The sequence below is a fragment of the Leucopleurus acutus genome, assembly GCF_964270905.1.
Source record: "Leucopleurus acutus genome assembly, chromosome: 9".
Lineage (NCBI taxonomy): Eukaryota > Metazoa > Chordata > Mammalia > Artiodactyla > Delphinidae > Leucopleurus > Leucopleurus acutus.
The window spans coordinates 65,094,158-65,107,195 of NC_139144.1; the positions used below are offsets into that span (position 1 = coordinate 65,094,158).

Here is a 13,038-nt window from a genome sequence, read left to right on the forward strand (position 1 = left end):
TTTGTTTGGCCTCACTGTGTGTCGGGCACACAAACTTGCGCTCGATAACGATGGAAGTTACCTGGGCCAATAAATGACCTGTATGATATCTTATAAGACATCCAAATCCAGTCAAGAAGGAGAATATAGTCTTTGGAAGCTGTGATTTACAAACAAAGAAAATGTAATTGTGTTGCAGAAAGAAGTTGGTCTACAAAATCAAGAAGAAAACCAAGGGAAAGCAATCAGTGTTTTTCCAGCGCTGTTGTTATAGAACAGCACGTTCCGGGTGTCCCACGCACAGTTCATATTCCTTCCTCTTCAAGGTAACAATGTACTGGATCAGCAGCACCCCAGCCACCAGGGCGCACACGCTGGCGCTTGCTACCGCGCTCACCCTCGCCATGGCCGCTTGGTCCATGGACGGGGCCTCCTGCGCCTCCGGGTCAAGAGAAGAGGTCGCTGGGTGGCTCGGGCCTCGGATGCTCCGCCCCAGAGACCAACCCAGACGCCCCGCCCCGCGCCGCCCTAGCCCCGCCTCCTAGGAAAGCCCCACCCACGAGCGGCGGGAACGGAGAAAGGAGCGGGAGGGGCGTGGCTTGCGTCCCCGCCGGGGGGCGGGAGGTGGGTCTTCCTCAGAACCCGCGTCCAAGGAACTGTACAAGAACAGAAAAGGGGAGTCGAATTAATTCTCTCTCTCTCTCTGCTAATGAAGACCGGGCAGTAGTTCATTCTAGCTCCGCCTAGTAGAAATCTGATTCCAAACATCACTCAGAAAAAAATCCTCCGCCTTCCTCTCTCCTGACACCCAGGACTACAACCCCCAGAAGGCATCGGGGCTCAGCTGAGTTGCGCAGTAGCGTTCGTTGTAAAGTGCTATGACAACAGGGCGGAGATGGCTTGGAGTTAGGCTTGAGTGGGTAGGTGTCCCTTCCGCCGCTGCTGTCCTTTTTCTGCTACATCCCACTCACTGCCTCCTTCATCATTTCCTCCTCTTTGTGAGCAGCAGGTCTTACCGCTGTTCTTTCCTGCCTGATATCTGCCACGGGATTGATGCCGTTTTTCCTGCTTGTCTCTGAGGGTGACAGAGAGGGGATGCAGGGGAGCTACTTGGTGGGATCGCTCCAGCTCTGTGGAGCTGGTGGTGCCAGGTGGTGAGGCGCTGTCTTTGCCTGGGACGTGAAACAAGTTGGATCAGGAGAACGAGAGGGAGAAGTAAGGGTTGCTTTTTCCTGCACCGTCCGTTCTTGCTCGTCGTTCCAGCCCTGGAATCCTGGCAGACGTTCTTAAAGGGAAATCGGTGGAAGGAGAGTTCGAAGAAAGGTGGGGCAGGACCCACCTGACTCGGCATCAGGTAAGAAAGTATGTCTAGAATTAAACATCGGGTGCATGAATGCCCTTTCAGTGTTTTATTTTTTAGTCAGATTGATTCTCTGATGCCATATAATTTGGGGGATATAGGGCGATAGGTTTCTTATGAAGGATGCTTGCATTCAAAACAAAACAAAACGAAACTGCCAGAACAATGTGTGTGTGTGATCCTGTGAACATTTTTGAGAAAGGGTGATAAGAATTTTTAGAGATTCCTTTCAGGAATGTCACGTGGTGCACAAGCATTTTCCTCCTGTGACACTTCAACAGGTCTTGTGAGCAAATGGTCAAAGCAGTTCCCATCCTATGACTGAAGTAGGATGCATGTACTAATACCCCCTAATTCCTTCTTGCAATAGGATTATTGCTTATCCTCCTCCCTTTACCTTGCAGACCACAGCAGTTTCGATGAGCTGAGGTGATATTATTAGCATCTTCCTTTCCCAATCAGTTCCTGCAATCGACTCCAGTTTCCTGGAGTTTTTTTGTTTGTGTTTTTTGTTTTGTTTTTTTTGGCATCTCACTTTTTTTTTTTTACTAAACATGCCAATAAAAAAAAATAAATTTATTTATTTATTTATTTTTGGCTGCGTTGGGTCTTCGTTGCTGCACACAGGCTTTCTCTAGGTTGTGGTGAGTGAGGGCTACTCTTCGTTGCGGTGCGCGGGTTTCTCATTGTGGTGGCTTCTCTTGTTGTGGGGGACAGGCTCTAGGCACACGGGCTTCAGCAGTTGTGGCACGTGGGCTCTAGAGCGCAGGCTCAGTAGTTGTGGCGCGGGGGCTTAGTTGTTCCGCGGCATGTGGGATCTTCCCGGCCCAGGAATCGAACCCGTGTCCTCTGCATTGGCAGGTGGATTCTCAACCACTGCGCCACCAGGGAAGTCCCTCCATTTTGATTTTTAAATGCACTCTTTTCTTTCATCGTTAAAGCAGGTGTACAATGCATGTTTGAGCAGATGTACAATGCATGTTTGACAGGCCGTGAGACAGGCTGTTCTAGTTAGCATAAAGTTTACATTAAATCATATATAAGCCAGAATGACTTCCCCATACCTCAATATGTGAACATTTCTTCCATCAAGTGTATTTACAATGGAAGAGTTTTGGAGTTTGTCAAATGCTTTTTCTGACTCTGTTGACATGATTAGGTGGTTTTTGATTTTTATTTTATTGCTTTGGTATATTTCCTTAATTAATTTTGGGTGTTAAACTAACATTGTATTCCTGGGGTAAATTGCACTTGGCCATGGTGTATAATTCCTTTAATATATTGCTTGATTCACTTTGCTAGTGTTGTGTTGAGGATTTTTACATACATATTTGTAAGAGATATTGGTCTGTAGTTTTCTTTTCTTGTATTTGTCTAATTTTGGTATCAATGTATACTAGCTTCATAGAATGAGTTGGGAAGTGATCCCTCCTCTTTCATTTTTTGGAGAGGTTAGTGAACAATTGATGTTAATTAAGAAAAATATTTGGTAGAATTTACCATCTGAGCCTAGTCTTTTCTTTTTTTCTTTTTTTTTGAGCCTAGTCTTTTTCTGTGTGTGTGGATAGTTTTTTGATTACTAATTCAATCTCTTTACTTGTTATAGGTTTATTTAGATTTTCAGTTTCTTCTGTAGTCAGCAACAGATAGTTGGGAGCAGGACAAATAATGCTGATGTCCTGCCCTTCCTGGGAAGGTGGTTCTCTGATTGGGAGCTGTGGGGAGAGGGTTCTTGGCTGTACTACTCTGGAGTGCAGTTTCCATCTTGCTGAGCTAGGAGTATGGAGAGGAGTGAGTTGTAGTTTAAATACTACAGACTCTTACTGTTCTTACTGAGTTTTAGATTTTTAATGTTTCTTTATTTGTTGTATGTTCTTAGGACAATTTCCGGAGACTTGAAATGGTTGTTTTAAAAAATAATTTTCAGTTTCACTGGGAAGTGGGCCAGTGGAGCTTCTCACATGTCACGCTGAAAAGTGGAATTCTCTGAAACCTTAAATTGCTTAGCATATGGTTATGGGAGAAATATCTATATTATCAAAAGATTTCATCAGAGTTCCATTAGATATCAAGGTGCTCCAGTGTCTGTAAGACTTATATTTAAGAGCAAGTATAAAAGTGATTATATATAAGCTTATTAGGAACACAACTGCTGTGTGCAAAGAGAAATTTTTTGTAGGTGTGTTTTATTTATTCAAGCCAAAGGATTAAGCTTTTTTTTTTTCTCAGATAAACAGGGATATCCAGCAACCTTAAATTGTTCAGACTTGCTATCAAATCCATCTTTGAAGCCAAAGTGGAAAAGAACTCCCCTTTGAAACCTTTTGCCTTGTAGCTTACGCTGTCATTTAAAAATACATCAATTATTAGAAAAGGAAATTAATGATGTACAAATTGCACAAATGAGGGTTTGTGGTTTTTTAATTTCTTGGGAGTGGGCAGTGCGCCTTCCTCTGCTTCTGCCTTTGAAATTGGAGAGAGGGGCACTGGGAAACATACTACTGACCATCAGCCCAAATTGTTGGTTTTCCTATTGTTCACTAATTTTTCAAAGATGTAAGACGTTATTCAATAATTTATTGTCCACCGTGGTAAATGTTAACAACTGGGTCATGGGGGAACCAGTATGCAGAATTTTGGCATAATGGAATTTATGCAGTTCTGCTATGTATTAGCTTATGTTTTGCCCGGGTATGAAAGTAAGTTGGTCTGAAATGAAGCAGCTGTGGTCTTGTGAGGAAGAGCGATTTGTTGGACCTAGGTTTGAAATTAGCAACCCCTCCCCCAACCTTTTAAAAATTAAAACAAAGCGAAACCAAAAAAAATCCCTCTACTGACCCATGCTTTTTCAGTGTTTTGGATATTAAATTGCAGGCAGTGACAGCCTAATAATACAAGGGTCTAGAGTAGGGACAGGGCATGCAGAAGCAAGTTTCTGCCATTAGCTGTGTGATTTAGGGGAGTCATAATCTACAGAATGAGAAGACCAGCTGATTGATGGGTACCTTCTAGCTGTTGAAGCTCTTGATTTTAAAAGTGAGTCTTTTTTTCAAACTTTGGAAAGGTAACTAACTGGTGACAGAGGTCACAGGAAAAAGGAAGAGAAGTAGAGCATTGCTATAAGAAAACATCCACTTAGACTATCAGGTATCTGTGCAACTAGTGCTTTTCAAATTTTAAGGTGCATGTGAATCACTTGGGGATCTTGTTTGGGGTGGGGTTGAGATTCTGCATTTCTCACAAGCTCTTGGGTGATGCTGACCTGCTGGTCCAGGTACTACACTTTGGGTAGCAAGGAGCTGAACAATCGAGGAAAGGAGTGCTTTCAGAAGCTAATGAAGTGGTAGGTGACTAAGGAGAAATTGATAGAGCAGGAGAAACAGGAAGGAAATAAATGTTGCCAGTGGTATTTTGTTACTAGGAATAGGTATTAAATTTTATGATAGAAGTCCATGAGAAATTAGTGCTTGATGTAGAACAGTTCCATTTACACACCATGTTGCAGAGTTAGTTTTTCATATTGGAGTGTTTTTCCCCCCATTATTCTAGCAAGCTGAAAAAATTTGTTCAGTAACAAAGGTTTTTAAGGCCATTTTCACATAATAGCTATTTTCATCTGATGCAGTCATGTGTGTTTATATTCAAACTACAGATACATGCACTTTTTCCCTTTCCTGATTATGCTTTTTATCCTTTTGAGTAATCATAGCTATGATGATGACTATAGTGCTGTGAGTCCTCCTAGTGAATCATTGAATGGTATTGAATTTGGGTAGTATGCTGCCCTGTGCTGCAAGAGAATGACGTATCTTCATTGCGGCAGTCCAATGGTATGGCGTATTTTAATTTTCCAATGTATCTCGAGTACATAATGAGAATATATGGTACTTATTAAGTACTGTTACTTCCCTCTCAAATTAAAAAAGTCCAATAAAAGTATAATAGGAGTGTTTATTACATTTTTGAATACTTGCTGTGAGATTGGAAGTTTAGTCATCTGGCAATTTGTATGGTTACATAGTACCATTATTAATAACAGCTGATGCAGATGTTTTTCAGAAACTCTCCCACATGTTAAAACTCATGATAAGTTCATTTACCTGCTATGTATTTTTCCTTCACTTTCATCAACACCTTGCCTTTACCTGACTACTTTCCTTTTCAGCATAAAGAGAGGGCCTTAGATGGAGTTTTCTTTCTTTTTTCCCCCATTGTTTGTTTCTTTAAACTTGTCTTTTTTTTTTTTTTTTTTTTTTTTTGCTGTATACGGGCCTCTCACTGTTGTGGCCTCTTCCGTTGTGGAGCACAGGCTCCGGACGCGCAGGCTCCACGGCCATGGCTCACGGGCCCAGCCGCTCCGCGGCATGTAGGATCTTCCCGGACCGGGGCACGAACCTGTGTCCCCTGCATCGGCAGGTGGACTCTCAACCACTGCGCCACCAGGGAAGCCCCTGCTGCAGTCTTTTTAACGACCAAACTGAAGGGAAATTAGGTGTTATGCCTAGGAATTATGTGCTAACTAATTCTGGTAGAATTTGAATCTTGATCCTCCAAAGAATATGTTTGTTACTTTGTACAGTTGTCTACTAAATGTCCCAGAAGAGAGAATTGACCCAACATAAATGTATAATTTCTCAACTTGACTTTCTGATGGCATTGCAAAATATCTGATTAATGTTTCCACTCACTTGGATTTGTGGTTTCACATATGTCCACAAAATACAAAAAATTAGAGTTTAATACAATGTTTTTTCTCAAAGTTGTCTAACTTTAGTTTGCTATGTATGCCTTAAGAGTTAATTAATTCAGAACAACAACAACAAAAAAGAGTTAATTAATTCATAAATCATGGTGTGAAGTGGATTTTTTTTTGTGAAGTGGATTTTTATTATAAATAAATGCTTTCTTTTCAGAGTGAACGAAAATGTCTTTATTTAAAGCCCGTGATTGGTGGTCTACTGTTCTGGGAGAAAAAGAAGAATTTGATCAAGGCTGTTTGTGTTTGGCTGATGTTGACAATACTGGAAATGGACAAGGTAAACAACTTATGACCAAGCATCTTGGAGCAAAGCATTTTATAGGGGTGGAATAAAAACGCCTTCTTTTTTTTAATGTGTACTTTATAGAACTTAGGTGAACTGTCATGACTATGCCCTAGTTTTTAAGGTAGTTTTCCTTTTAAGTAATATTTAACTAGCAGGCTGATAAATGTAGTTATTACTTATGTTTTGTTGTTTGTGTTTTTCTGGTTTGTGTTGATTCTGTCATTATTTACTGGAACTCAGAAAAATATTATAAGGCATCATTTAATTTGTTTTTATTTGTTGCAAAATCAGGTTTCGTAGGGTAGAGCTGGTAAAATATTTTGAATTTTGAAAATTTTTCTTTTGTGGAAGCTGCAAGAAAAATTATATTCTTTTAAAAGAGAATCTGAAAGCCATTTACCAGAATGGAGAAATTATGTTAGCTCTATTTGTTTGTAGAAAACAATTGTTAAATCATTGCTTTCATTTTTATATTTTGAAACTAGAAACAATATTCTATTTTATTCTTATATTATTTGCTCCTCTTTGCATCATCATATAAGTGGTCTTTAAAACATTTTAGTTCTGTATTATTGCTACTTGAAATTTATATTTGGTTTGAGTGATTTATAGTCATGAGCTTTTTTTTTGTAATTCAGATAGTCACTGGCCTCTTAAAAAGAAAACTTATTATAATAATTTTTCTTTTGTTCATTGTATATAAACATTGTCCCCTTATATTTTTCTTTATTCTATTTATCTTGCCTATAATGAAAACAGTAGAATTTGGGGGATAAAGTGAAAGGAGAAAATTATACTGGCAAAGAAGAGTGGGAGGCACTAAACTGTTCTGAGCACCTACTAAACTGTTTCTAAGGAAAATCTGGGCCCTGCCCTCCTACTGATAGGAGAGGCGAAGGTCTTCTATTCATAAGGTGTCCTGAGCTGTTCTTCAAAGATTATCAACCCTGCCTCCTGCCCAACTGTTTGTTAAAATTTATGATTCCCCTATAATTTGGTAGCACAGAAGAGTCATACCACAAAAATACCTGCCAGAGAGAAACAATTTCAAACCCACCTCTGCCCAAACTATTTAAAGCTCAACTTGGTTGGAAACTATACTTACTGATTATCTGAATAACATAGTGTTCCCTCATCATTTCTATTAGAGCTCCTCACTGGGGTGCTACCAGTGGGTTACCAAGATGCTGAGATGTTTCATCCCCCCTATTTACATCCAGCTGTGAGCAGCTTCCTCTGTTTTCCCAAGCATGCTATACAAAAATCATTCTCTGTGTGTGTGTGTTCCACATAGAAAAAAACCACTGATCATTATTTCTCAAAGCCTAGACCACCTACATCATGGGGTGATTATTATATATGAAGATTTTCTATCCCAGATGTACAAGATCTTCTAGCATCATATTCTCTGGGGGGTAGATGGATTGGACGGGGGCTTAGGTATCTGCATTTTGACAGGCTGCAAAGTTGAATGGTGGCACACTAAAGTTTAAGAATTATTACTGTTGATCTTATGGAGTGCAAGTTTAGTGAGAGCAGCTTTGGACATGCTCTGTTTGAAACAGAAGTGTCTGGTAGGCAGAATCGAGGTAGAGATTTGGGAGTGAGCAGTACGCTGGTTGTATTTGAAGCCCTGGGAATGGGTGCAAATACACTGAGAGAGAAGATGGAACAAGAGGGAAGGAACCTTAGGACCATAACCTGGAGAATATGAGCATTAAGGGAGGAGCTTTGGGACAGGTAGTCAGTAATAGATTCTGAGAAGAGCAGGCAGAGAGGCAGGAGAACCAGTTGGGCTGATACCTGGGAGGCAAGATTTAGTGACGTGAAGACTGATTTTTAAATTTCCATATTGTTTTGCAGCAAGTGGTTTGTTAGTATCCTTGGTGAGGGTGGATGAATGGACACAATGGTAACAAAATCTAGATTTGCAGAGAGTGAAGGAGTTAGAGGTGGGGAAAACTGAGTGTTTATGGCCCTTTAAAGGAAGAGCTGTGAAGGGAAGAAGGGAGAATGATGACTGGGGACAGTGTAGGGTAAAAATAAATGGGAAAAATTCAGTGTGTAGCATAGAGGATATAATTGATAAAGCAGGGATCCAGAGAAGACAGTTGGAGGTGGGATCAAGTACGCAGATGGAAGGGTTAACTTTAAACAGGTTTGAGAATTTTTTTCACTGTGATAGAAGGTAAGAAGGTAAGAATGGACATAGATGAAGAGAAGTTTGCAGGTCAGTTTGGGAAGTTGAGACAATAATGCCAGTTGATCCCTACTTTCTCTGAAGTGATCCGAGAGTGAAAGGATAGTATTAGGCATCTTGAAATTGCTTTAGGTGAAGCTTACTTGATTCATAGAAGAAGGATTCCTCATTAATCTTGAGAGAATCTGAATGGTTCAGCTTAGATTACATGCTAACATATAACCTGGAGGGAGTGTTTATTACAAGAATCAGAGTTAAAAACACATTATATAAGGCAGACTAAAAAATAGTTCTTATATTTATCTTTTAGCTTCTCAGCATGTATACCTTACATGGGGCAACTCTCCCTTGTACAACTGAACATACACATATTCTTACCCATCTGCCACAGGAGATAAGTGCATGCACCTGCTGCTTCAGAGGCTCTTTCAGGGAGCTCTGGTTCTTCAAATCTAGGATCTCTGGGTGTTACACCTTTCGTTTGTCATTCGGTCATGATCATGTTCCAATATTCTGCTTCCTCTAGAATAATTGGTACATACAATCCGTGTTCACAACCTAATATATAATAGTTGAGGAAAAGGAGAAGAGAATGAAAAACTCAAAAGTTAAGATGAAGGAGCAGGAAAAATTGTATGGCAACTTGAAGAAGTCATGTTGGGAGCTACATCCTTTTGTTTTGCAATTGGTCACCTGGCTGTGGTCTAGGCCTCTTCATTCCTGGGGGATCTAGAACACTGATGCTTGCCTAAAGAGGATTATAGTAATTCCATTTACTACTGATCCAGACGGTACAGGAAGGGCCCATGGGGATCCCTGGGTTTCACTCATATTTCTTTCAGCCCCATTCAGCCTTTATGAGGTGGTGAGGTAGTCCTGGTTCCTGCAGATTGGATTGTGGGCGTGCATGTAAAGGTATACTCCTGCTCCTGTCAGGTGAAAGCCAATCATTTCTGTTGGTCTCTGTGCATTGGAAAGGAGAAAATGCATTACTAAGCTTTAGAACTGTACTCAAGCAGATGGGATGTATTAGTTGGCTCCAAGAAAAAATAATTTGTGGAATAACAGAAGAATTCAGAGTTACCATTTAAGTTACACTGATCAACTCTATAAGACCCATTAATTAGACTTTGATATCAGCAAATCTGGTTATTAAACAGGACTTTGATAGGAATGATCACATATTACAAAGTTAAGTGTTTTGGAATTAAATTTTGGAAACCACCCCAAATCAGGCTTAGGAGTGGTATTGATATTGATTTTCTCCCTGTTGGAGAGATGGAGTTCCATTGGCTTCCATATAGTCCTTTCAATATAATATCCCTCACTCTGCATGTTAGAGAACCAAGTGGATACTCTACCATTTTCTATGGAAATACATTTCCTTTAAGCTCTCAGATGCTGGGTGAGAAATCATAGGTTGGCTTTGCTTTCCCACTGGGTGAACTAAGTTAGGAAGTTCATTTATCATGGGGTCTCCATAATTGGCAACAACAGTATCTTCCTGGGCTTCCAGAATTAGCCGTAATTTAGAGCCAATATTCAAGTGTTCTCATAAAGGTTGGGTATATACCTTTCCTCAGTACACTTGGATAAATGACTACTGGTCCAATAGGGAAGAATCTGAGGAAACTTCATATTAGGCATGGGTGGTGTTACAGCAGTCTATACATAACCTTGTCTTTGTTCAAGTGACTCAGTCTATAAATTGACTTAAGTATGGGGATCAGTGCTATGCCGTGACTGTCTAATATGGTGGCTTGAGTTAGTCCTCTTTTCCATAGACCTGGATTACTTTTGGTTTTAGACTTCAGAAAAGGCCTTAATTTGATAAACACACTACAGTACATTGTTACAATTAAATACTACTCAATAATAAAAAGAAATGAATCACTGGGATAAAGGGCCTTAATGCGTTGCCTGTTTGTTCCATCCCTGGGGATCCCATATTAATTAATTATAGCTTGTAATCTGTGATAGTTAGACTGTTACCTGAGATCTGGTTACTATAATAGTCCCACTGTCTATTTTAATAATCATACATACACATTTTAATTCTAGGGGTTAAATTGTCACCACGTGGACTTGGCCATCCTGGTTTCCTCTTACCCCTGAGGATAGGGCTTTGTTGAAGTTGAGTCCCATTCTTTCTGATCAATGTCTTTACTTTTATGCAAGAAACGTGGAGAGACTGTGAACTCATTTGTCACTGCAATTGAAAACCTATAGAGTTAATCCCTGAACTAGATTCTTAGGGGTTAAGCCCCCTGCTAAAAGAGGTAAGAAATTCTGCAGGCTCCCAAAGACCCTGAGTTTTATTCTTTACCCTGAGATGAGAATTTTGAGATTTAAACCTATCATTCTCTGACTTTAAATTATCCAGTGCCCTTAGAAAAAGCCATCTTGTGTATGGTTTGGCATTCCTCCTTCCTGTTCATTTGGCAGCAGCTTTTCAGTTCACTAGAGTGTCCCCTGCAATGGGCACAGTGTTCCAGATGCTTGGAGGTGTTAACTTGTTTAACTGTTCTGTCACTGTGTACAATGCTACGTAAACCCACCTAGAATATGAACAGGAGTTTTAATGCTTTGTGCCCCAACTTAGCTCAACAACCAATTTCCAAATATCCCTGCAGGAATTGGTGTCTGTAGTTTATTCACTGGTGCTAATCTGTATATCAATTAACATCTTATTTTATTTTTTTGCCACAAAGTGACAGGAAACAATTATGATAAATGCAAATAAAAGAGAGATTGGAATGAGAGTGACATAGCTCTCCTGAATGCAGGAAGAGTTCATTTGGCCAAGCCTTAGTCAGAGATAGGAACCAGTATGTTTCCAGAGACCTTGTAGACCTCTGAGGCTGCCATCGGATCACCTAGCACCAGATTCATTTCTTTTTTTTAATTGAAGTATAGTTGATTTACAATGTTGTGTTAATTTCTGCTGTACAGCAAAGTGATTCAGCTATATATATATATATATGTGAGTGTATATATATGTGTATATGTGTGTGTATATATATATATATATATATATATACATTCTTTTTCATATTCTTTTCCATTATGGTTTATCTCAGGGTATTGAATACTGTTCCCTGTGCTATAGAGTAGGACCTTGTTGTTTATCCATTCTATATATAATAGTTTGCATCTGCTAGTCCTAAACTCCCAATTCACCCCTCCCCCATTCCTCCTCCCCCTTGGCAACCACAAGTCTGTTTGTTTTGTAAATAAGTTCATTTGTGTCATATTTTATATTCCACATATCAGTGATATCATATGGTATTTGTCTTCACTTAGTATGATAATCTCTAGGTCCATCCATGTTGCTGCAGATGGCATTAATCCATTCTTTTTTACAGCTAAGTAGTAGTCCATTGTATATATGTACCACATCTTCTTTATCCATTCATCTGTTGATGAACATTTAGGTTGTTTCCATGTCTTGGGTATTTTGAATAGTAGCACCAGGTTCTTAATGACATGTGTGTCTCTATTCAGGATTGAAATTCCTAGGATAGTACCTCTCTCATACGGTTATTATGAGGATTTAATGAGTTAGTATATATAAGCTACTTAGACCATTGCCTGGCACCTAATAAACTCTCAATAAATGTGTAGAACTCCTTCTTTTAAGCTGATAGAAAAGACGTCAATGTATTCTACTAATCCAGGGATTTCAAACAACCCAAAGTATTAGTTTCCTAGGAATGCCATAACAAAGTACCACAAATTGGCTGGCATAAAACAACAAATTTATTCTGTCACAGTTCTGGAGACTGGAAGTCCAAATCAAGGTGTTGGCAGGACTATGCTACCTCTGAAGCCTCTAGGATCCTTTTTGGCCTCTTTCAGTTTCTGATAGCGCCAGGCATTCTTTGGCTTGTAGATGTATCACTCCAATCTCTGCTTCCGTTGTCACATGATCATCTTCTCCTTGCTTGTCTCTATGTCTTCACATGGCATTCTCCTCTCCCCACTCCTGTCTCTGTTTTCTCTTCTTATAAGGATACTAATTGAGTCCTATCACTTACCTAATTGAGTGTGACCTCATCGTAACTTGATTACATCTGCAAAGACCCTGTTTCCAAATAAAGTCACAGGTACTGGGGGTTAGGACTTCAACATATATCTTTCTGGGGGACACAGTTCAACCCATAATACATATCCTACCATTTCCTCCTTTTGTACCCAAGGCTAGAAATTGTAAATCAGAGCACTCTGTCTAATGAGGCCTCAGTGTTTTTACACTGAGTTAATACGGTGTTTTCAACAGCCAAAACCAGGTGTAGAGTTGACACTCTATGGCGAAATCAGCTTACAACCTGATAATGGTCCTTTGTTAAAAGGGCGTGCTTTGACTGTGTTAAATTATGGCTATGACCCCAAATCAAGGCTTAAGAAAAATGTAATATGTTAGTACATTTGAATATTGGTGATGTAAAGCTATT

The 13,038-nt window shown here is 39.8% G+C and overlaps 1 protein-coding gene across 1 annotated transcript in view; it reads left to right on the forward strand.

Annotated features, from left to right (window-relative positions):
* The first annotated feature begins 875 nt into the window (after nucleotides 1-875).
* The window catches only part of BBS9 (Bardet-Biedl syndrome 9), a 448,956-nt gene continuing 436,793 nt past the window's right edge, over nucleotides 876-13,038 (forward strand). The window contains exons 1-2 of the mRNA XM_082846142.1: nucleotides 876-1,333; nucleotides 6,253-6,375. Coding sequence (XP_082702268.1) covers nucleotides 6,264-6,375 — 112 coding nt within the window. The 5' untranslated portion in view covers nucleotides 876-1,333; nucleotides 6,253-6,263. The remainder of the gene's footprint in view (nucleotides 1,334-6,252; nucleotides 6,376-13,038) is intronic.